General features: G+C 38.3%; 1 protein-coding gene across 1 annotated transcript in view; it reads left to right on the top strand.

Annotated features, from left to right (window-relative positions):
• Nucleotides 1-23,352, top strand: part of MDGA2 (MAM domain containing glycosylphosphatidylinositol anchor 2) — an 848,836-nt gene that overhangs the window by 813,818 nt on the left and 11,666 nt on the right. Inside the window, exon 15 of the mRNA XM_027111155.1 lies at nucleotides 19,154-19,284. Within this exon, the coding sequence (XP_026966956.1) occupies nucleotides 19,154-19,284 (131 nt within the window). The remainder of the gene's footprint in view (nucleotides 1-19,153; nucleotides 19,285-23,352) is intronic.

Raw genomic sequence — 23,352 nt, 5'->3', positions numbered from 1 at the left:
ATCTCCCTGCGCTATGCGGCTGCTTCCCACTAGCTATCTATTTTACGTTTGGTAGTGTATATATGTCCATGCCACTCTCTCACTTTATCACTTACCCTTCCCCCTCCCCATATCCTCAAGTCCATTCTCTAGTAGATCTCTGTCTTTATTCCCATCTTACCCCTAGGTTCATGACTTTTTTTTTTTTTATTAGATTCCATATATATGTGTTAGCATATGGTATTTGTCTTTCTCTTTCTAACTTACTTCACTCTGTATGACAGACTCTAGGTCCATCCACCTCGCTACAAATAACTCAATTTCGTTTCTTTTTATGGCTGAGTAATACTCCATTGTATATATGTGCCACATCTTCTTTATCCATTCATCCGATGATGGACACTTAGGTTGCTTCCATCTCCTGGCTATTGTAAATAGAGCTCCAATGAATATTTTGGTACATAACTCTTTGTGAATTATGGTTTGCTCAGGGTATATGCCCAGTAGTGGGATTGCTGGGTCATATGGTAGTTCTATTTTTAGTTTTTTAAGGAACCTCCATACTGTTCTCCATAATGGCTGTACCAATTCACATTCCCACCAGCAGTGCAAGAGTGTTCCCTTTTCTCCACACACTCTCCAGCATTTATTGTTTCTAGATTTTTTGATGATGGCCATTCTGACTGGTGTGAGATGATATCTCATTGTAGTTTTGATTTGCATTTCTCTAATGATTAATGATGTTGAGCATTCTTTCATGTGTTTGTTGGCAGTCTGTATATCTTATTTGGAAAAATGTCTATTTACGTCTTCTGCCCATTTTTGGATTGGGCTGTTTGTTTTTTTGTTATTGAGCTGCATGAGCTGCTTATAAATTTTGGAGATTAATCCTTTGTCAGTTACTTGTTTAGAAAATATTTTCTCCCATTCAGAGTGTTGTCTTTTAGTCTTGTTTATGGTTTCCTTTGCTGTGCAAAAGCTTTGACGTTTCATTAGGTCCCATTTGTTTAGTTTTGTTTTTATTTCCATTTCTCTAGGAGGTGGGTCAAAAAGGATCTTGCTGTGATTTATGTCATAGAGTGCTCTGCCTATGTTTTCCTCTAAGAGTTTGATAGTTTCTGGCCTTACATTTAGGTCTTTAATCCATTTTGAGCTTTTTTTGTGTGTATGATGTTAGGGAGTGATCTAATCTCATACTTTTACATGTACCTGTCCAGTTTTCCCAGCACCACTTATTGAAGAGGCTGTCCTTTCTCTACTGTACATTCCTGCCTCCTTTATCAAAGATAAGGTGACCATATGTGAATGAGTTTACCTCTGGGCTTTCTATCCTGTTCTATTGATCTATCTTTCTGTTTTTGTGCCAGTACCATACTATCTTGATTACTATAGCTTTATAGTATAGTCTGAAGTCAGGGAGCCTGACTCCTACAGCTCCGTTTTTTGTTCTCAAGATTTCATTGGCTATTTGGGGTCTTTTGTGTTTCCATACAAATTGTGAAATATTTTGTTCTAGTTCTGTGAAAAATGCCAGTGGTAGTTTGATAGGGATTGCATTGAATCTGTAGATTGCTTTGGGTAGTAGAGTCATTTTCACAATGTTGATTCTTCCAATCCAAAAACATGGTATATCTCTCCATCTATTTGTATCATCTTTAATTTCTTTCATCAGTGTCTTATAATTTTCTGCATACAGGTCTTTTGTCTCCTTAGGTAGGTTTATGCCTAGATATGTTATTCTTTTTGTTGCAGTGGTAAATGGGAGTGTTTTCTTGATTTCACTTTCAGATTTTTCATCATTAGTGTATAGGAATGCCAGACATTTCTGTGCATTAATTTTGTATCCTGCAACTTTACCAAATTCATGGATTAGCTCTAGTAGTTTTCTGGTAGCATCTTTAGGATTCTCTATGTATAGTATCATGTCATCTGCAAACAGTGACAGCTTTACTTCTTCTTTTCCAATTTCGATTCCTTTTATTTCCATTTCTTCTCTGATTGCTGTGCCTAAAACTTCCAAAACTATGTTGAATAACAGTGAGGATAGTGGGCAACCTTGTCTTGTTCCTGATCTTAGTGGAAATGCTTTCAGTTTTTCACCATTGAGGACGATGTTGCTGTGTGTTTGTCATATATGGCCTTTATTATGTTGAGGAAAGTTCCCTCTGTGCCTACTTTCTGCAGGGTTTTTATCATAAATGGGTGGTGAATTTTGTTGTAAGCTTTCTCTGCATCTATTGAGATGATCATATGGTTTTTCTCCTTCAATTTGTTAATATGGTGTATCACGTTGATTGATTTGCATATATTGAAGAATCCTTGCATTCCTGGAATAAACCCCACTTGATCATGGTGTATGACGCTTTTAATGTGCTGTTGGATTCTGTTTGCTAGTATTTTGTTGAGGATTTTTGCATCTATGTTCATCAGTGATATTGGCCTGTAATTTTCTTTTTTTGTAGTATCTTTGTCTGGTTTTGGTATCAGGGTGTTAGTGGCCTCATAGAATGAGTTTGGGAGTGTTCCTCCCTCTGCTATATTTTGGAAGAGTTTGAGAGGTATTGGTGTTAGCTCTTCTCTATGTTTGATAGAATGTTTGATAGAATTTGCCTGTGAAGCCGTCTGGTCCTGGGCTTTTGTTTGTTGGAAGATTTTTAATCACAGTTTCAATTTCAGTGCTTGTGATTCGTCTGTTCATATTTTCTGTTTCTTCCTGACTCAGTCTTGGCAGGTTGTGCATTTCTAAGGATTTGTCCATTTCTTCCAGGTTGTCTATTTTATTGGCATAGAGATGCTTATGGTAATCTCTTATGATCTTTTGTATTTCTGCAATGTCAGTTGTTACTTCTTTTTCATTTCTCATTCTATTGATTTGAGTCTTCTCCCTTTTTTTCTTGATGAGTCTGACTAATAGTTTATCAATTTTGTTTATCTTCTCAAAGAACCAGCTTTTAGTTTTATTGATCTTTGCTATCATTTCCTTCATTTCTTTCTGATCTGATCTTTATGATTTCTTTCCTTCCAGTAAATCTGAGTTTTTTTGTTCTTCTTTCTCTAATTGCTTTAGGTATAAGTTTAGGTTGTTTATTTGAGATGTTTCTTGTTTCTTAAGGTAGGATTGTATTGCTATAAACTTCCCTCTTAGAACTGCTTGTGCTGCATCCCATAGGTTTTGGGTTGTCATGTTTTCATTGTAATTTTTTCTAGGTATTTTTTGCTTTCCTCTTTTATTTCTTTGGTGATCTCTTGGTTATTAAGTAGTGTGTTGTTTAGCCTCCATGTGTTTGTATTTCTTACAGATTTTTCCCTGTAATTGATATCCAGTCTCATAGCGTTGTGGTCAGAAAAGATACTTGATACAATTTCAATTTTCTTAAATTTACCGAGGCTTGATTTGTGACCCAAGATATGATCTATCCTGGAGAATGTTCCTTAAGCACTTGAGAAGAATGTGTATTCTGTTGCTTTTGAATGGAATGTCCTATAAATATCAATTAAGTCCATCTTGTTTAATGTATCATTTAAAGCTTGTGTTTCCTTATTCATTTTCATTTTGGATGATCTGTCCATTGGTGAAAGTGGGGTGTTAAAGTCCCCTACTATGAATGTGTTACTGTCGATTTCCCCTTTTATGGCTGTTAGCATTTGCCTTATGTATTGAGGTGCTCCTATGTTGGGTGCATAAATATTTACAATTGTTATATCTTCTTCTTGGATCTATCCCTTGATCATTATGTAGTGTCCTTCTTTGTCTCTTGTAATAGTCTTTATTTTGAAGTCTATTTTGTCTGATATGAGAATTGCTATGCCAGCTTTCTTTTGATTTCCATTTGCATGGAATATCTTTTTCCATCCCCTCACTTTCAGTTTGTATGTGTCCCTAGGTCTGAAGTGGGTCTCTTGTATACAGCATATATATGGGTCTTGTTTTTGTATACATTCAGCCAATCTGTGTCTTTTGGTGGGAGCATTTAATCCATTTACATTTAAGGTAATTAACAATATGTATGTTCCTATTCCCATTTTCTTAATTGTTTTGGGTTTGTTATTGTAGGTCTTTTCCTTCTCTTGTGTTTCTTGCCTAGAGAAGTTCCTTAGGATTTGTTGTAAAGCTTATTTTGTGGTGCTGAACTCCCTCAGCTTTTGCATGTCTGTAAAGGTTTTAATTTCTCCATCAAATCTTAATGAGATCCTCGCTTGGTAGACTAATCTTGATTGTAGGTTTTTCTCCTTCATCACTTTAAATATGTCTTGCCACTCCCTTCTGGCTTGCAGAGTTTCTGCTGAAAGATCAGCTTTTAACCTTATGGGGATTCCCTTGTGTGTTATTTGTTTTTTTCCCCTTGCTGCTTTTAATATGTTTTCTTTGCATTTAATTTTTGATAGTTTGATTAATATATGTCTTGGCATGTTTCTCCTTGGATTTATCCTGTATGGGACTCTCTGTGCTTCCTGGACTTGATTAAATGTTTCCTTTCCCATATTAGGGAAATTTTCAACTATAATCTCTTCAAGTATTTTCTCAGTCCCTTTCTGTTTCTCTTCTTCTTCTGGGACCCCTATAATTCGAATGTTGGTATGTTTAATGTTGTCCCAGAGGTCTCTGAGACTGTCCTCAGTTCTTTTCATTCTTTTTTCTTTATTCTGCTCTGCAGTAGTTATTTCCACTATTTTATCTTCCAGGTCACTTATCTGTTCTTCTGCCTCAGTTATTCTGCTATTGATCCCTTCTAGAATATTTTTAAGTTCATTTATTGTGTTGTTCATCATTGCTTGTTTCCTCTTTAGTTCTTCTAGGTCCTTGTTAAATGTTTCTTGCATTTTCTCTATTCTATTTCCACGATTTTGGATCATCTTTACTATCATTTTCTGAATTCTTTTTCAGGTAGACTGCCTAATTCCTCTTCCTTTGTTAGGTCTGGTGGGTTTTTATCCTGCTCCTTCATCTGCTGTGTTTTTCTGTCTTCTCATTTTGCTTATCTTACTGTGTTTGGGGTCTCCTTTTTGCAGGCTGCAGGTTCATAGTTCCCGTTGTTTTTGGTGTCTGTCCCCAGTGGGTAAAGTTGGTTCAGTGGCTTGTGTAGGCTTCCTGGTGGAGGGGACTAGTGCCTGTGTTCTGGTGGATGAGGTTGGATCTTGTCTTTCTGGTGGGCAGGTCAACGTCTGGCGGTGTGTTTTGGGGTGTCTGTGGCCTTATTATGATTTTAGGCAGCCTCTCTGCTAATGGATGTGGTTTTGTTCCTGTCTTGCTAGTTGTTTGCCATAGGGTGTCCAGCACTGTAGCTTGCAGGTCGTTGAGTGAAGCTGGGTGTTGGTGTTCAGATGGAGATCTCTAGGAGATTTTCGCCATTTGTTATTATGTGGAGCTGGGAGGTCTCTTGTGGACCAGTGTCCTGAAGTTGGCTCTCCCACGTCAGAGGCACAGCACTGACTCCTGGCTGCAGCACCAAGAGTGTTTCATACACAGGGCTCAGAATAAAAGGGAGAAAAAGAGGAAGGAAGGAAGGAAGGGAGGGAGGAAGGAAGGAAGAAGATAAAATAAAATAAAGTAAGATAAAATAAAATAAAGTTATTAAAATAAAAAGTGATTATTAAGAAAAAAAAAATGGACAGACAGAACCTGAGGACAAATGGTGAAAGCAAAGCTATACAGAGAAATTCTCACACAGAAGCATACACATACACACTTACAAAAAGGGGAAAAAATAATATATCTTGCTCTCAAAGTCCACCTCCTCAATTTGGGATGATTCGTTGTCTATTCAGGTATTCCACAGATGCAGGGTACATCAAGTTGATTCTGGAGATTTAATCCGCTGCTCCTGAGGCTGCTGGGAGAGATTTCCCTTTCTCTTCTTTGTTCGCACAGCTCCTGGGGTTCAGCTTTGGATTTGGCCCCACCTCTGCATGTAGGTGGCCGGAGGGCGTCTGTTCTTCGCTTAGACAGGACGGGGTTAAAGGAGCAACTGCTTCGGGGACTCTGGCTCACTCAGGCCGGGGGGAGGGAGGGGCGTGGAGTGCGGGGCGAGCCTGCGGCGGCAGAAGCCAGCAGGGCGTTGCACCAGCCTGAAGCGCACCTTGCGTTCTCCCTGGGAAGTTGTCCCTGTATCCCGGGACCCTGGCAGTGGCGGGCTGCACAGGCTCCCGGGAGGGGCGATGTGGATAGTGACCTGTGCTCGCACACAGGCTTCTTGGTGGCGGCAGCAGCAGCCTTAGCGTCTCATGCCCATCTCTGGGGTCCGCGCTTTTAGCAGCACCTCGCGCCTGTCTCTGGAGCTCCTTTAAGCAGCGCTCTTAATCCCCTCTCCTCACACACCAGGAAACAAAGAGGGAAGAAAAAGTCTCTTGCCTCTTCGGCAGGTCCAGACCTTTTCCTGGACTCCCTCCTGGCTAGCCGTGGTGTACTAACCCCCTGCAGGCTGTGTTCACGCTGCCAGTCCTCTCCCTGCCATCCGACAGAAGCCTGAGCCTCAGCTCCCAGCACCCCCTTACCCCAGTGGGTGAGCAGACAAGCCTCTCGGGCTGGTGAGTGCTGGTCGGCACCAATCCTCTGTACAGGAATCTCTCCGCTTTGCCCTCCGCACCCCTGTTGCTGTGCTCTCCTCCACAGCTCCGAAGCTCCCCCCTCTGCCACCCGCAGTCTCTGCCCGTGAAGGGGCTTCTAGTGTGTGGAAACCTTTCCTCCTTCACAGCCCTCTCCCACTGGTGCAGGTCCCGTCCCTATCCTTTTGTGTCTGTTTTTTCTTTTTTCTTTTGCCCTACCCAGGTACGTGGGGAGTTTCTTGCCTTTTGGGAGGTCTGAGGTCTTCTGCCAGCGTTCAGTGGGTGTTCTATAGGAGTTGTTCCTCGTGTAGATGTATTTCTGATGTATCTGTGGGGAGGAAGGTGATCTGCGTGTCTTACTCTTCCGCCATCTTCCCCCCTGCCTTCACAATTTATTTTTATTTGAGCTTGATTTCCTTGGGACCCCTCCCTATTGTGGATTAATGTTTTAAAATATAATGTAATGACATCACACAGAAATATGTGCTGTGGTGACTTTTCCTTCTGGCACAAAATTGCCTTTCTGAAGTACAAGAGACCAACACCAGCAAGCAAGAAAAACTGAGCCCCTCTGAGTGTCCAAAATAGAAAATAGAAAGATGGATTCAGAAAGCTACTCCCTGCCACAATGGCTCACTAAGCACAGAGGGAAAACCCCAGAAAGTTCAACTCTTAGAAGGCTCAAGGTACAAATGCTTTTCCACTATTCTCAGATTGTTAAATCTTTATCTAGTAGTGAAACCTCACATTCACCTGGCCTCCAGATTTAGATCTTACAGGAGGAGCTAACAAAATCCACACCCATCCTGTGCATATAAAAGAAGCCCCATTAGTAGTTTTGGGAAAAATGCCACAAGATTACTAAGTACTATTTAAGATGAATAAAGAGGAAGAAAATAAAAGAGAGAGAGAGAGAGAAAATCAGGCTCGATTAAAGATTCCACAGTATAAAAAGAGGCTAACATGCACACAGTAAAAGAAGCACATATTGTTGAAGAAGAATTACTGACAGTTCAGGGGAAGGCAAATTTGTACAGTATATGCTTTAGATTTTCAATAAAATTGGAATATGAACTTTATGAGACAAAAAAAGATAAGAATGTTAAAACAGTGGACCAAGAAAAGAAGGAACTGGATAAAAGACTAAAATAAAGGGGAGCTTGATGAGATCAGAGAAGAATGTAACATCATAAACAATACAGCTGGATAAAGATGACATTAGAAACAGAAGAACAGAATCTACACTATGGAAAATAAATCAGTACCAAGGAGGTACTGATTTTATTTCTTACACTGAAGGGGAAAAAGATAGACAATAATAGATTCTGAAGCAAAAAGTGATCTTGCAAAGTGGAAAGATAAGACAACAAAGCTGGATAAAGTTATATATACATGCATTATTTCTAAATACAATATATATGCATTATTTCTAAATATAATACTAGCAAATTAAATCAACCATAATAAGAAAATAGTAGTCCTATACCAAGTAAAATTATTCCTGTAGTATAGTCATAGTTCAACATCATGAAATGTACTTATGTAATCTATTGCACTGAGAGAGAAATAGAGAAATATTATTTGAATCTTGATAGATAATAAAATATAGTGAAGATAATGTTTGAGACATAATTTATGGTTTACATACTTTAACTCATTTTAATTTTCCCCCAAAAGCTTATGCTAGTTACTATTATCATCATCACTTACCTGATGAGGAAATTGAGGCAGAGAGATTAAGAGATCAAGACAAGGTCATCCAGCTAGAAAGTGACAGCTATTATGTGAAGAATGCAGATTTTTTTTGTTGTTTAAAAATTGGGTATTCATATTTATACATTTGTGTATAATATGAATACACGTGGTCTTATGTATAAAGAATTAGACAAAATTGCTCTAAAAATCTGAAGAATAAACTACTTTACACCATACAATATTACATATGTAGATATACATTAAAAAAAAAACTGAAGCAACATACAGCAATATACTAAGGAGGCTACATCTGATTGATCAATTTAATGATGATTTTGATATTGTCTTTTCTGCTTTTCAGTATTTATGTGCAATATTCGCATAAACAAAAACATAAAATATGCAAGATATCTGATACGTATGTATGTGTATCTTAACCATTAACATGATTATCTGTAAAAGTTATCAAAATGAGGGTATCTTGAAGCCATGCAATAGTAACTGGTTCCAGAGAAGTCCTGCTGCCATAAACAACTATTAAAATATCTTTAATATTAGGTAACTTTTCAGAAAATAGAAAAGAGGCAGGGCAAGACTGAAATCTATGAAAATATGAAAAAAAGAGAACCTAATAAGGTGATCTCCATAGGAGTCCAATTCTCTGACTGAGGACAATCTCCTGACAATGGCACAAAGCCCTGAAATTCAAGTGGAATGTGGAGGTCCCACTGAGTTCAGAAGGCAGAGATCGGAGTACTGGGCAGCTGAAACAGAATCTGCAGTCAGGGTAACAGAAAGAAGGCATGCGTTCAGGGTTGACTTTAAAAGACTGTAGAGGGTTTTCCATGAGTCTTTGCCTGAAGGCTAGGCTGTACTTGTGCAAGACTAGAAAACCCAAAGGCTTACAATAGGGCAGTATAGCAGTTTTTATGGAGTTGACAACAGAACACAAATGGGGAAGTCAAGGAATCCTGGGAGAAGAACAGTGGGAAATATTGAAGTTTAAACCATTTTAGAGTGAAGAGAGCTCATAAAAGCTCCTGGCAACACAAAGAAAACCAGGCAGGCTCTTCCTTAGTAGTTAGAATTATGCCCTGAAGAAATATCTTCTCTAGACCTTTCCTTAAAGAGCCTAAATCTAAGCTGCAACAAGGGTCGCAGTAAAGACAGATTTGGAGGTTAGTTCACACAAAGTCAGAGTCTAGGGCAACAATTTGGGCTTTTCGCAGATCTTCACTGTTAGTGTAAAACTAAGCCTATACAAGTTGAATTTAATTGGTCAATAACTGAATAGTCTGTTAAAGTTGCTTTCTGAGAAAGATTACAGATCTAAAGTTTCTATAATATAATATCTCCAATGCCCATTATTCAATAAAAATCACTAGTGGACAGAGAAATAGGAAATGTGATACGTAATCAATGAAAAGTAAGAATTAGTCTATAGAAACTAAACCAAAGAAAGTTAAACATTGAACTTAGCAGATAAAGACTTTAAACAAGTTTTATATATATATATATATATGTATATATATATATATATATATATAGTATACATATAACAGAAATGATGCTGAATAGCCAGACATACAAAAAAGTACTTACTGCATAATTGCATTAATATGATATTCTTGAAAAAGCAATAATCATCAGTTAATGAAGGAAGTCAGATCAGTAATTGTCTGGCATAGGAACAGGGGTTGTGAAGATTAACTACAAAGGAAAGTGAGGGAGCTTTCTGGTGAGATGGAAATGTTCTATATCTTGACTGAGTTCATGCTTACCTTATAATATATATTGATCAAATGTTAGTGACTTGTACACTTAAAATGAGAGAATTTTTTTGGATATAAATTATACCTCAATAAAGTTGACTTTTTAAAATGTATTTATTAAAATAATGATTGCCTAGCATTAAGATACAAGATTTTAAAACTCACTGGGTTCAAATTCTGCCTCTGCTATTTTCTAACTGTATGGCATAAGGCAAATTACTGAATTACTCTAAGTTTTGTTATCTATAACATGGGGATAATAATATTAAATACTTCGAAAGATTGTTGAGAGGATTCATTTATCTGGAGTAAGTGTTCAACATATTGTATTATTATTATGATCTTTACTATTAGCACTATGTGCAGGACATGAAACTGTTGAGATATATCAAATCATGAGACAAAACTATTCATTTTATCTTCAAATAATTCTTTTAGAAAAAAAATGAGATTTGGATGAAAAGTAGACTGAAAACGAGATGCTAACTGATGATAAAACAATTCGAGTCGAGCTTTGAGCAAGACAGTCAGTAAATGACTGCATGCTATATTAGTTTTCTGTTGCCACTCTAACAAAAATTAGCACACACTTTGTGGCTTAAAACGACCACATTTATTATCTTAAAATTCTAGAGGACAGAACTTCAAAATGAGTATAATGGGGCTAAAATCAAGATGTTAGCAGGGAAGAAGTCAAAGCTCTTCTCTGAGTCTGACGTGGCCGACTGCAGGGAGCTCAGTGACCCCGCAGTGACTGAGCCATCCCCCTCGAACATATACATCTGCAGGGAGTCGAAGGGCAGGGCCCACAGGTCCAGGTTGCCCTTGTAGAGCTTGGGTGGCACATAGCTGTGGATGGACGTCTGAGACTTGTCAACATGGCTGTCTTCACACTGAAGAAAAACAGAGAAAAAGTCAAGATGGTGGAATAGGAGGATGCAGAATTCGTCACTCCTCACAAGTACATCAAGAATACATCTACAAATGGAACAATTCTCATGGAGCACCTGCTGAACATCAGCTGAAGACTTCGGACACCTAAAGAACAAGAAAAACCCCCTCACAACCAGATAGGCTGAAAGAAAGAAGAAAAGAGGCCAGCAACTCTGGCGGGAAGCTGAAGGTGAGGGGAGGTCCCCACACTCAGAAAAACTCCCTCAAAATAGGGAAATCATCTTGGACAGAAAAGGACCTTCGAGGGATCAAAGGAGAACACAGAGAACGGTCTGTGGAAGGCAGGACAAAGTAAGAACTGCACACATGGTCTACACCACAGCTCTGCGCATTCCAGCCTGGGTCTTGAGCCACCTGTTGCGAAGCGGGGCTGGGTGCTGGAAAGTGGGCTTTGGAGTGTGAACCCAGGGAAGGGACAGCTCTTGGCTGTGAAAAGACAGCCTGAAGGGACAGGAGTAAGGAGCTCCACAACCAGGAAAGTCTGTGGAAAAAGCCTGGGACACCATAGAAGCAAGGAGTCATTGTTGAGTGGCATGCAAGGGAGTGAAGCTGCCACTATAACCCCTTTCCTCACCTGCCAGCTTCTTCAGCCTCTGTGGGCACTGGGAGGGGCTTCCATCTGAACAGGCCCGCCCACCCCTTGGGCCAGGGTCTCCTCTGCCCATGTGGGCTCTGAGGGCCTGAGTGCTGCCCATCCCAAAGCCTCCTTGGGAATCAGCCCTGGGGGCCCTTGCCTGGGTCAAGAGTCCAACGATGCTGGCTGTGGCTGAGTGCTAAAGTATGGAGTTGGGAGAACAGATCTGGGGAGAGGAGGCTGTTGGCTACATGGATAGAGCAGACGGGATGGGAGTGAGGGGATGCATGGCTGGGAATGCCCCTAGAGGAAGCATGATCTGCCTGGAAAACAAGGCACCATCATTGAGAGGCACAAGGTGGGCGGGGGACAGGCACCCCCACCCGCCAGCTCCTGCCTCCATGGGCACTGGGAGGGACTCCCACCAGAGCGAGCATGCCATAGTCTGTTGCAACTGCCTGCCAGACCCCACCGTGATTGGCAACTAGCATATACCCCAATTGTGGCTGCCATATGCCTCCGCAGCCAGTGTGTGTGCTGTGCCCCAAGCAGCTGCTGCTTTCACTCCCTCTCGCCTGGGCAAGGAACAGATGCTTGAGGGTGGCACACATGCAGAGGTGTCAAAACCAAAGGTGAGTCCTAGGGGTGGTGCAGCTAAGGAAGAGGAATGGGGATTTTTCTGTGCAGCTGCACAAGCCTCACATTAAATCCCCGAGATTGGCTTGGTAAATCCTGCATCTGTGGAATACCTGAATAGACAACGAGTGTTCCCACTATTGAAACAGTCTAGCCTTCGCAGCAGTGGACTTTGGGGCAAGTACACATGTGAGTCGGGCCAGGTCAGAGTCTGAGCTGGCCCCACAGTGCCCACAGCGGGTCCACAGACCTACCTAGAGGTATTAGAAGGCCTCCTGAGGAGGTGGGGATTGGCTCTGGCTCACTGTGGGAGCAAGGACACTGACAGACAAGGCCCCAGGAAAACATTCTTATTCTTATTTTGTGTTTGTTTCATTTTGTTCGGTTCTTGGTGTTGTTGCTTTTATTATTTTTTATCTTTTATTTTAAATTTTTATTTATTTTTTAATATATATCTTTTTATTTTTCTATTTTTATTTTACCTTTTTATTGTTTCATGGGTTTTTTCTTGTTCTTTGTTTTTTTCTTTATCTTTTTTTATTGTTTTTATGCATATATTTTTTCTTCGCTTTTTTTGTTTGCTTTCTGTTTTTGTTTTATTTTTTATATTTTATTTTGTTAGTTTAGTCATTATTGACTGTTCTCATTTTTGAATTCTTTTGTTTGTTGTCTTGAATTTTTTTTTAATTTTTCTTTTTATTGTGTGCGTGTTGCTGCTCTTTGTTTGCTGTTGTTTTGGTATTTGTCTTGGGTTTTGTTTGTCTGTTTGTTTCGTTTTAGTTTTGGTTTTCTTTCTTTTTTTCTCTGGCCGCACTGTGCAGCTTGCAGGCTCTTGTTTCTCTAGCCAGAGGTCAGGCCTAGGCCTCCGAAGTGGGAGCACTGAGTTGAACATGCTGGACATCCAGAGACTTCCTGGTCCCAGGGAATATTAATCAATATGTGTGCTCCTGGAGGTATGCATAGAAACACCAGGACCGGGCCCCACACAACTGCTTGCAGGCTCCAGTGCTGGACACCTCATGCCAAACAACCAGCAAGACAGGAACAAAGACCCACTCATCAGCAGGCAGGCTGCCTAAAGTCTTACTAAGCTCACAGACACCCCAAAACACACCACCTGATGCATCCCTGCCCTTCAGAGGGGAAAGACTCAGCTCCACCCACAAGAGCACAGTCCTTCCCACCAGGAAACCTACATGAGCCCCTGGACCAAACTCACTCACCAAGGGGCAGATGACAGAAACAAGAGGAACTTCAACCCTGCAGGCTGCAAAAAGGAGACCATAAGTGCAGTAGGTTAGACAAAATGAGATGACACAGAAATATATTGCACATGAAGGAGTGAGGTAAAATTCCACAAGACCAAATAAATGAAGAGGAAATAGGCAATCTACCTGAAAAAGAATTCAGAGTAATGATAGTAAAGATGATCCAAGATCTTGGAAATAGAATGGAGGCACAGATCGAGAAGATACAAGAAGTGTTTAACAAGGACCTAGAAGAACTAAAGAACAATCAGTGATGAACAACACAATAACCAAAATGAAAAATAAACTAGACAGAATCAAATAACTGAGGCAGAAGAATAGATAAGTGAGCTGGTAGACAGAATGGTGGAAATAACTGCCAAGGAGCAGAATAACGAATAAAGAATGAAAAGAAATGAGGACAGTCTCAGAGACCTCCGGGACAACATTAAACACACCAACATTCAAATTATATGCATCCGGGCTTCCCTGGTGGCGCAGTGGTTGAGAGTCCACCTGTCGATGCAGGGGACATGGGTTCGTGCCCCAGTCCAGGAAGATCCCACATGCCGCGGAGCGGCTGGGCCCATGAGCCATGGCCGCTGAGCCTGCACGGCCGGAGCCTGTGCTCCACAACGGGAGCGGCCACAACAGTGAGAGGCCTGCATACCACAAAAAAAAAAAAAAAAAAATTATATGCATCCCAGAAGAAGAAGAGAAAGGGAAAGGGCCTGAGAAATATTTGAAGAGATTATAGTCGAAAATTTCCCTAACATTGGAAAGAAAATAGTCAATCAAGTCCAGGAAGCGCACAGACCCCCATACAGGAAAAATCCAAGGAGAAACACACCAAGACACATATTAATCAAACTATAAAAAATTAGATACGAAGAAAAAATATTAAAAGCAAGTGAAAAGCAACAAATAACATACAAGGGAATCCCCATAAGGTTAACAGCTGATCTTTCAGCAGAAACTTTAAAAGCCATAGGGAATGGCAGGACATATTTAAAGTGATGAAAAGGAAAAACGTACAACCAAGATTACTCTACCCAGCAAGGATCTCATTGAGATTTGACAGAGAAATTAAAACCTTTACAGACAAGCAAACGTTAAGAGAATTCAGCACCACCAAACCAGCTTTACAAAAATTGCTAAAGGAACTTTTCTAGGCAGGAAACACAAGAAGAGGAAAAAACATACAAAAAACCCCCAAAACAATTAAGAAAATAGTAATAGGAACATACATATCAATAATTACCTTAAAGGTAAGTGGATTAAATGCTCCCACCAAAAGACATAGACTGGCTGAATGGGTACAAAAACAAGACCCATATATGTGCTGTCTACAGGAGACCCACTTCAGACCTAAGGACACATAGAGCTGAAAGTGAGGGATGGAAAATGATATTCCATGCAGATGGAAATCAAAAGAAAGCTAGAGTAGCAATACTCATATCAGATAAGACAGACTTTAAAATAAAGATTATTACAAGAGACAAGAAAGGACACTACATAATGATCAAGGGATCAATCCAAGAAGATATAACAATTATAAATACTTATGCACCCAATATGGGAACACCTCAATACTTAAGGCAAATGCTAATAGCCATAAAAGGGGAAATTGACAGTAACACAATAATAGGGGGGACTTTAACACACCACTTACACAAATGGGCAGATCAACCAGACAGAAAATAAATAAGGAAACAAAAGCTTTAAATGACACAATAGACTAAATAAACTTGATTGATAGTTTTACGACATTACACCCAAAAGCGGCAGAATACACTTTCTTCTCAAGTGCTCACAGAACATTCTCTAGGATAGATCACATTTTGGGTCACAAATCAAGCCTTGCTAAATTTAAGAAAACAAATCATATCAGGCATCTTTTCCGACCACAACACTATGAGATTAGAAATCAATTACAGGAAAAAAAAAACTGTAAAAAATACAAACACATGGAGACTGAATAGTACACAACTAAATAACCAAGAAATCACTGATGAAATCAAAGAGGAAATCAAAAAATTCCTAGAAACAAATGACAATGAAAACACAACAACCCAAAACCTATGGGATGCAGCAAAAGCAGTTCTAAGAGGGAAGTTTATAACAATAAAATCCTACCTCAAGAAACAAGAAAAATCTCAAACAACCTAACATTACACCTAATGCAACTGGAGAAAGAAGAACAAACAAAACACAAAGTTAGTAGAAGGAAAGAAATCATAAAAAGCAGAGGAGAAATAAATGAAATAGAAACAAAGAAAACGATAGCAAAGATCAATAAAACTAATAGCTGATTCCTTGAGAAGATAAACAAAATTGAAAAACCTTTAGCCAGACTCATTAAGAAAAAAAGGGAGAGGACTGAAATCAATAAAATTAGAAATGAAAAAGGAGAAGTTACAGCTGACACCACAGAAATACAAAGGATCATAAGTGACTACTACAAGCAATTATATGCCAATAAAATGGACAACATGGAAGAAATGGACAAATACTTAGAAAAGTACAAACTTCCAAGACTGAACCAGGAAGAAACAGAAAATTAAAAAAAAATAATCACAAGTAATGAAATTGAAACTGTGATTAAAAATCTTCCAGCAAACAAAAGTCCAGGACCCGATGGCTTCACAGGTGAATTCTATCAAATATTTAGAGAAGAGCTGACACCTATCCTTCTCAAACTCTTCCAAAAAATTACAGGGGGAGAAACACTCACAAACTCGTTCTACAAGACCACCAGCACCCTGATGCCAAAACCAGACAAAGATATTACAAAAAAAGAAAATTACAGGCCAATATTACTGATGAACATACACACACAAATTCTCAACAAAATACTATCAAACCAAATCCAACAACACATTAAAAGGATTATACCCCATGATCAAGTGGAATTTATCCCAGGGTTGCAAGGATTCTTCAATATATGCAAATCAATCAATGTGATAAGCCATATTAACAAATTGAAGCATAAAAACCATAAGATCATCTCAATAGATGCAGAAAAAGCTTTTGACAAATTTCAGGATCCATTTATGATAAAAACTCTCCAAAAAGTGGGCAAAGAGGGAACATACCTCAACATAATAAAAGCCATATATGACAAATGCACAGCAAACATTCTCAATGGTGAGAAACGGAAAGCATTTCCTCTAAGATCAGGAAGAAGACAAGGGTGTCACCTCTCGCCACTATTATTCAGTATAGTTTTGGAAGTCTTAGGCATGGCAATCAGAGAAGAAAAAGAAATAAAAGGAATCCAAATCGGAAAAGAAGAAGTAAAGCTGTCACTGTTTGCAGATGACATGATACTATACATAGAGAATCCCAAAGATGCTACCAGAAAACTACTAAAACTAATCAGTGAATTTGGTAAGGTTGCAGGATATGAAATTAATGCACAAAAATCTCTTTCATTCCTATACTAACAATGAAAGATCAGAAAGAGAAATTAAGGAAACAGTCCCATTTACCATTGCAACAAAAAGAATAAAATATCTAGGAATAAACCTACCTAGAGGAGGTAAAAGACCTGTACACAGAAAACTATAAGATACTGATGAAAGAAATCAAAGACGACACAAACAAATGGAAAAATATACCATGTTCTTGGATTGGAAGAATCAATATTGTGAAAATGACTCTACTACCCAAAGCAATCTATAGATTCAATGCAATCCCTATCAAACTACCACTGGCATTTTTCACAGAACTAGAACAAAAATTTTACAATTTGTATGGAAACACAAAAGACCCCAAATAGCCAAAGCAGTCTTGAGAAAGAAAAATAAAGCTTGAGGAATCAGGCTCCCTGACTTCATACGATACTACAAAGCTACAGTAATCAAGATAGTATGACATTGGCACAAAAACAGAAATATAGATCAATGATACAGGATAGAAAGCCCAGAGATAAACCCACACACATATGGTCACCCTATTTTTAATAAAGGAGGCAAGAATATACAATGGAGAAAAGACAGCCTCTTCAGTAAGTGGTGCTGGGAAAACTGGACAGCTACATGTAAAAGAATGAAATTAGAACAGTCCCTAATACCATACACAAAAATAAACTCAAAATGGATTAAAGACCTAAATGTAAGGCCAAACACTATAAAACTCTTAGAGGAAAACATAGGCAGAATGCTCTATGACATAAATCACAGTAAGATCCTTTTTGATCCACCTCCTAGAGAAATGGAAATAAAAACAAAAATAAACAAATGGGACCTAATGAAACTTAAAAGCTTTTGCACAGCAAAGGTGTGGAAATAAATGAGACGAAAAGACAACCCTCAGAATGGGAGATCTTCTGCCCATTTTTGGATTGGGCTGTTTGTTTTTTTGATATTGAGCTGCATGAGCTGCTTGTAAATTTTGGAGATTAATCCTTTGTCAGTTGCTTCGTTTGCAAATACTTTCTCCCATTCTGAGGGTTGAGTACTCAGAAGACTTTTGCCTCAGTCTTCTGAGGGAACCCTCACGCACTGTTGGTGGGAATGTAACTTGATATAGCCACTATGGAAATCAGTATGGAGGTTCCTTAAGAATCTAAAAATAGAACTACCATATGACCCAGCAATCCCACTCCTTGGAATATACCCAGAGATGACCATAATTCAAAAAGACACATGCACCCCAGTGTTCATAGCAGCACTATTTACAATAGCCAGGACATGCAAGCAGCCTAAATGTCCATCGACAGACGAATGGATAAAGAAGATGTGGTACATATATACAATGGTCTATTACTGAGCCATAAGAAGAAACAAAATTGTGTCATTTGTAGAGATGTGGATGGACCTATAGAGTGCCATACAGAGTGAAGTAAGTCAGAAAGAGAAAAACAAATATATATTAACTCATATATTTGGAATCTAGAAATATGGTATAGTTGATCTTATTTGCAAAGCAGAAATAGAGAACAGATGAATGGATACCAAGGGTGAAATGGGGGTGGGTGGGAGGAATTGGTAGATTGGCATTGACATATATACACCATTGATACTATGTATAAAATAGATAACTAATGAGACCCTACTGTATAGCACAGTAAATCTAGTTAGTGTACTGTGGTGACCTAAATGGGAAGGAAATCCAAAAAAAAGGGAATATATGTATAGCTGATTCATTTTGCTGTACAGTAGAAACTAACACAACATTATAAAGCAACTATACTCCAATAAAAATTAATTAAAACACAAAGATGTCAGCAGAGCTGCTCCCTTATGAAGCCTCTAGGGGAGAATCTGTCTACTTGTCTTTTCTAGCTCCTAGAGACTAACTGTATTCAGCTTGTGGTTCCTCACTTCATTTTCAAAACCAACAGTGTTGCATCTTATCTGTCTTTCACATGACCTTCTCTCCTGTATCAAATCTCCTTCTCCCTCCACTTAGAAAGAAAGATATATGTGATAATATTTAGGACCCACTCAGGTTATTTGGAATAATCTTCCCATCTCAAAATTCTTAATTTAATCACATCTGTTAAGTCTCTTTTGCCATATAAGATAACATTCACAAGTTCTAGGGATTAAGATGTGATCATTTCTGGAGACCTGCCACATATGCCAAGCGTCCTAAGAGCAAGGTTGGAAATGAGAGGGGAAGAGAAGAGGAGACACTGGAGTGTTCTGTGAAATTTCATTTTTAATAATTTACAAGTGTTCAGTCAAGAAGAAACAAACATGAAGCCAAAGCAAATATACAAAATAAAATTTCATTGTTATTTTTAGGTGTTTTAAATGTTTATCTACGTTTGAAAGGGCAGACAACGTTAGAGAATCCACTGTGGTCTTCAAGTGGGAATAAAGGACAACGGTGGAATGAGGCACATGTTAATATATATCCAATTACTTCATTTCAGGTAAGAAAAGAACAATCATGTCTGCGGATATATTTTTGCACTTGAGCATAATGTTAAAGGCAGATCTTGAGCAAAATTAGAATGAGTATGCAAAAATTCTGACATGAGCATCACAAAAATAACATGATTAAGTTTCCCTTTAGTTCTAAAAGTTGTTTTATAAAGAGAAAATGTCCTTTTCTCTTATTAATTAACATCTATTAAGTAATATGTTTGAATAATTGTCTATCCGAATTCAAGTGATTTGCCTGGAGAAAACGTAATTTGTTTCTATAAAATCATATGTGTGTATTTTTTTCCTTGAAGACAAACAACATACATTCTTATAATAAAGGAAGCTGGATGATCAATTCTCAAATAATCTGTTTGAATTTTACTTGATGGAATTTTGTATACGTTAGCAAAATCTCTTTGAGGTAATGTCATTTTAGTAATTTATTACTTTGATTATCAAAGTTAGAGAACTTTAAACAAGTTACTCTTATTTGTTTTTATATAGAAAAGAAGACAGGTTTAGATAGGATTAAGAGAATTAGCTGCAAATATATAATAAAAATTTTAATGATTATAGCAATGGGCATCATGGCTAGAAAAAATTTTTCATAAACTATTTTAGTGGAGAAAATAATGTAGTTTTAGTGATTTTAGTAACTTTATATATGTATTTTATATACTCAGGCTGAGTATGTTTTTCTACTGGGGATTTCTTAATTGCATTTCGTGGCATTTAGTAAGGGTATAGAAATTCAGAGAGCTTCAATTATGCCAATTTTCAATTGGTGGAATGCTGTCTTCTTGTAACTTAATCTATAAAATTCTAATGACTGATTTAGAAATTACACTTCTAAAACTAACCAGGATGATAAAAATGCACTCAGTTTTTCACTCTGGTAAAGAATAATGGAGTAAATCCTAGCTGATTATCTACAAACACATAAAAGCAACTCAATTCATAGATCCTAGTAATTATTTTGTTTCTATGAAGAATAAAATAGTTGAGTAAAAAATGAATAAAATAGTTGAATAGAGAATAAAAAAGAATAAGAAGAGAGAATAAAAAAGTTGAATGTAAAGCAACATATCATTAAACTAAATTAAACTGGGACGACAGAACTCCAAAGCATTACTGATAAAAGTAACCTTAATATTAAAATGTACATACCTCTATAGGCATCAAAGAACCTTTCTTTCTAAAAAAATGATGTTCTTCTAGACGTTTTTGCTTCCTATGTCACTGCCTTACCAACACAAAACTATTAAATCAAATACATATAAAGTAAGTATTTAAGGGACTAGTTATATTAATGTTTCCTTCAGGATAATCCTTTATTGCCATAGACATCAATTTAGTAAATATTTATTGAGTACCTTCAAGACAATCATTTATTGTCACAGACAACAGTACAATAAATACTTATTGAGCTACTACTGTGTGCCAGGCACATTGCTAGCCATGAAGATTTCATAGTGATTGTTTACCTCAGATTGGTGGAAATACACATCTAAACACATACATCACATACTGTAATAATTGCAGTAATAGAAATATGCACAAGTTTCTATGAGCACACCTAATCAACGAGAAGAGTATGGAGGAGAGTCAAGAGAAGCCTGTTACATGGGGTGAAACCTGAAGAGAGGGATTGCAAAGTAGAAGAAGGTCTAATATTAATATTGCAGCAGAGTTCAGAGTAAACCAAGACATGGAGGTCATACATCACAGGATTTGTCAGAGAAACAGACATTTATCTGGAATTTGGTACACAAAAATAAATCAAAGACTGATGTGAGATGAGGTTAGGGAACCTCAAGAGCATAGACACTGGGGAGTTATGGAAAGATTTTACTCAGGGGATGACATGGTGCATCACTTAGGTTGTTGTATGGAAGATGATTCAAGGAGATGAAATCGGGCCAGCAAACAAGTTAGAACACTGTCGTAAAATCCACATAAAAGATATTGAAAGGACAAACTAGGGAAGTGGTATGAAGAAAAGAGGATGGTTTCAAGATATACTTAGGTATAAAAACTAGCAGAACATTTTTATGTTGGGAATTTGGGAAGTAGCCATGAATGACCAAGAAGCTTCTAACTGGGGTGTCTTGAGTAATGTCTGTTACTTTATCCATTACCCTAAATAACAAAACGAGGAAAAGAGACAAGCTTCAGGGATGATTATGGTTACTTCTGTTTTGGACATGTTAATATAAAATGCCTGTGGAATATCCTCTTAAAGATGTGCAGAAGGTAGGGCTTCCCTGGTGGCACAGTGGTTGGGGGTCTGCCTGCCGGTGCAGGGGACGCAGGTTTGTGCCCGGTCCGGGAGGATCCCGCGTGCAAGCCATGGCCGCTGGGCCTGCGTGTCCGGGACCTGTGCTCCACAGCGGGAGAGGCCACAGTGGTGAGAGGCCCGCGTACCGAAAAAAAAAAAAAAAAAAAAAAAAGTGTGCAGAAGGTTATTGCATATGTTTTTCTGAAGCTTTGGGGACAACATTTTTGTAGGTCATTAGGCTGTATGTGCTGCCTAAAACTCTGGGAGTGGTTGATATTTCCAAGGAAAAGTGTACATATGTGAACAGTGATTAAAGACAGTGGAACCACACAGAACACTAACCAATCATTAACATGAACTGTGGAAGAGGAGCTTGATCCTAAGTAGTGTTTTTTAGAGTTATAAGGAAGGAGATCCAGGAAAGTTTGGTGCTCGCAGAATTTAAAGACTGTGATTCTCAAATTGGAAAGGAGGTCAAGTCCAGTAGACTGGTCATTACAGAGAGTGCCCACTCTTAAGAAATTTGCATAAGGTAGTAAGGAAATTGGGAAAACCACCATCTTATCTAAAATTATTTCACTATTCACAATTTATAGAATAACCTACTGTCTTCACATTCACTAATCATTTCCTTTGCAATGTCTAATGTGCTTTCAGTCCTACTCAGTGTATTTTTCATCTCAGCCATTATACTTTCCATCTCTGTAAGTTCAGTTTGAGTCTTTTTGAAAAATACATTTCATGTCTTAAGTTAATGTTTTGAACCTATTAAATCCAATTATAATAACTGTCTAATGTCATTGTCTGCTAACAATATCATCTGTGCCAGTTCTTGGTTGGTTTTGATTAACTGATGTTTTCTCATCTTTACAAGTCATTATTTTCCTGCTCCTTTACATGTCTGGTAGTCTGACTGGGTGTCAGACATTGTAAATTTTACCTTCATAGTTGCTGGATATTTTTGTGATTCTTTATTCTTGAGCTTATTTGTGATGTAGTTTAGTTACTTGGAAACAGCTTGATAATTTTTGTTCCTGCTTTTAAGATTTGTTACATGAGACTAGAACAGTGTTTGATATCAGGCTGATTATTTCTCAATACTGAGGCAAAAGTCTTCTGAGTACTCTACCCAATGCCTCATGAATTAGGAGTTTTCCCAAGTTCTGTGTTAGCTGGGTACTGTTACATTAAATGCATCCCCCTGGGTCTTTCCCAGGTCTTAGGCAGTTTCCTCACATTCAAGGCCTGATCAGGACTTTGCTGAATACTTGAGGGGTACCCTCTGCAGATGTCTCTTTCTCTGCAATTCTTTCTTGGCCTGTATTCTACCCTGCATACTCTAGCTGCCTTGGATTCCTTGGACTCTCAGCTCTATCTCCTCAACCCAGATTTTCTACCAGGCTCTACCTTTGTTCTGCTTTCACCATAGTCTATAAATTCTGTATAGGGCAGTCATAAGGTAAACCTTGTTTGATTTCTATCACTCAGGGGTTCACTGTTCTTCATTACCTGATGGCTAGTGTCCTGAATACCATTCTTTCATATACTTTGTCCGGTTATTTGGTTGTTTCAGTTGGGAAGATAAATCTGGTTTCTGTTACTCTATCCTGGCTGGAAGCCAATCCAAAAATGAAGATTTTGAATCAATGAATTTCTAAACTATTTAAATTACCAATGGGAAATGAAGATAAATAAAACCGTATTTTTATATTGGATCTCTAGGTCCTTATTTCTCTGAGATAGTTCTAGGTCCATTGGCTAAGGACTTTCATTTCATAAATCTTGATTGTTCAAG

This window comes from Aethalodelphis obliquidens, unplaced genomic scaffold, assembly GCF_003676395.1.
Source record: "Aethalodelphis obliquidens isolate GAN/ISIS:26980383/991018 unplaced genomic scaffold, ASM367639v1 scaffold10, whole genome shotgun sequence".
NCBI lineage: Eukaryota > Metazoa > Chordata > Mammalia > Artiodactyla > Delphinidae > Aethalodelphis > Aethalodelphis obliquidens.
Note: the sequence above shows the minus strand (reverse complement) of the source record. Positions and strands in the feature narration are given on the sequence as shown.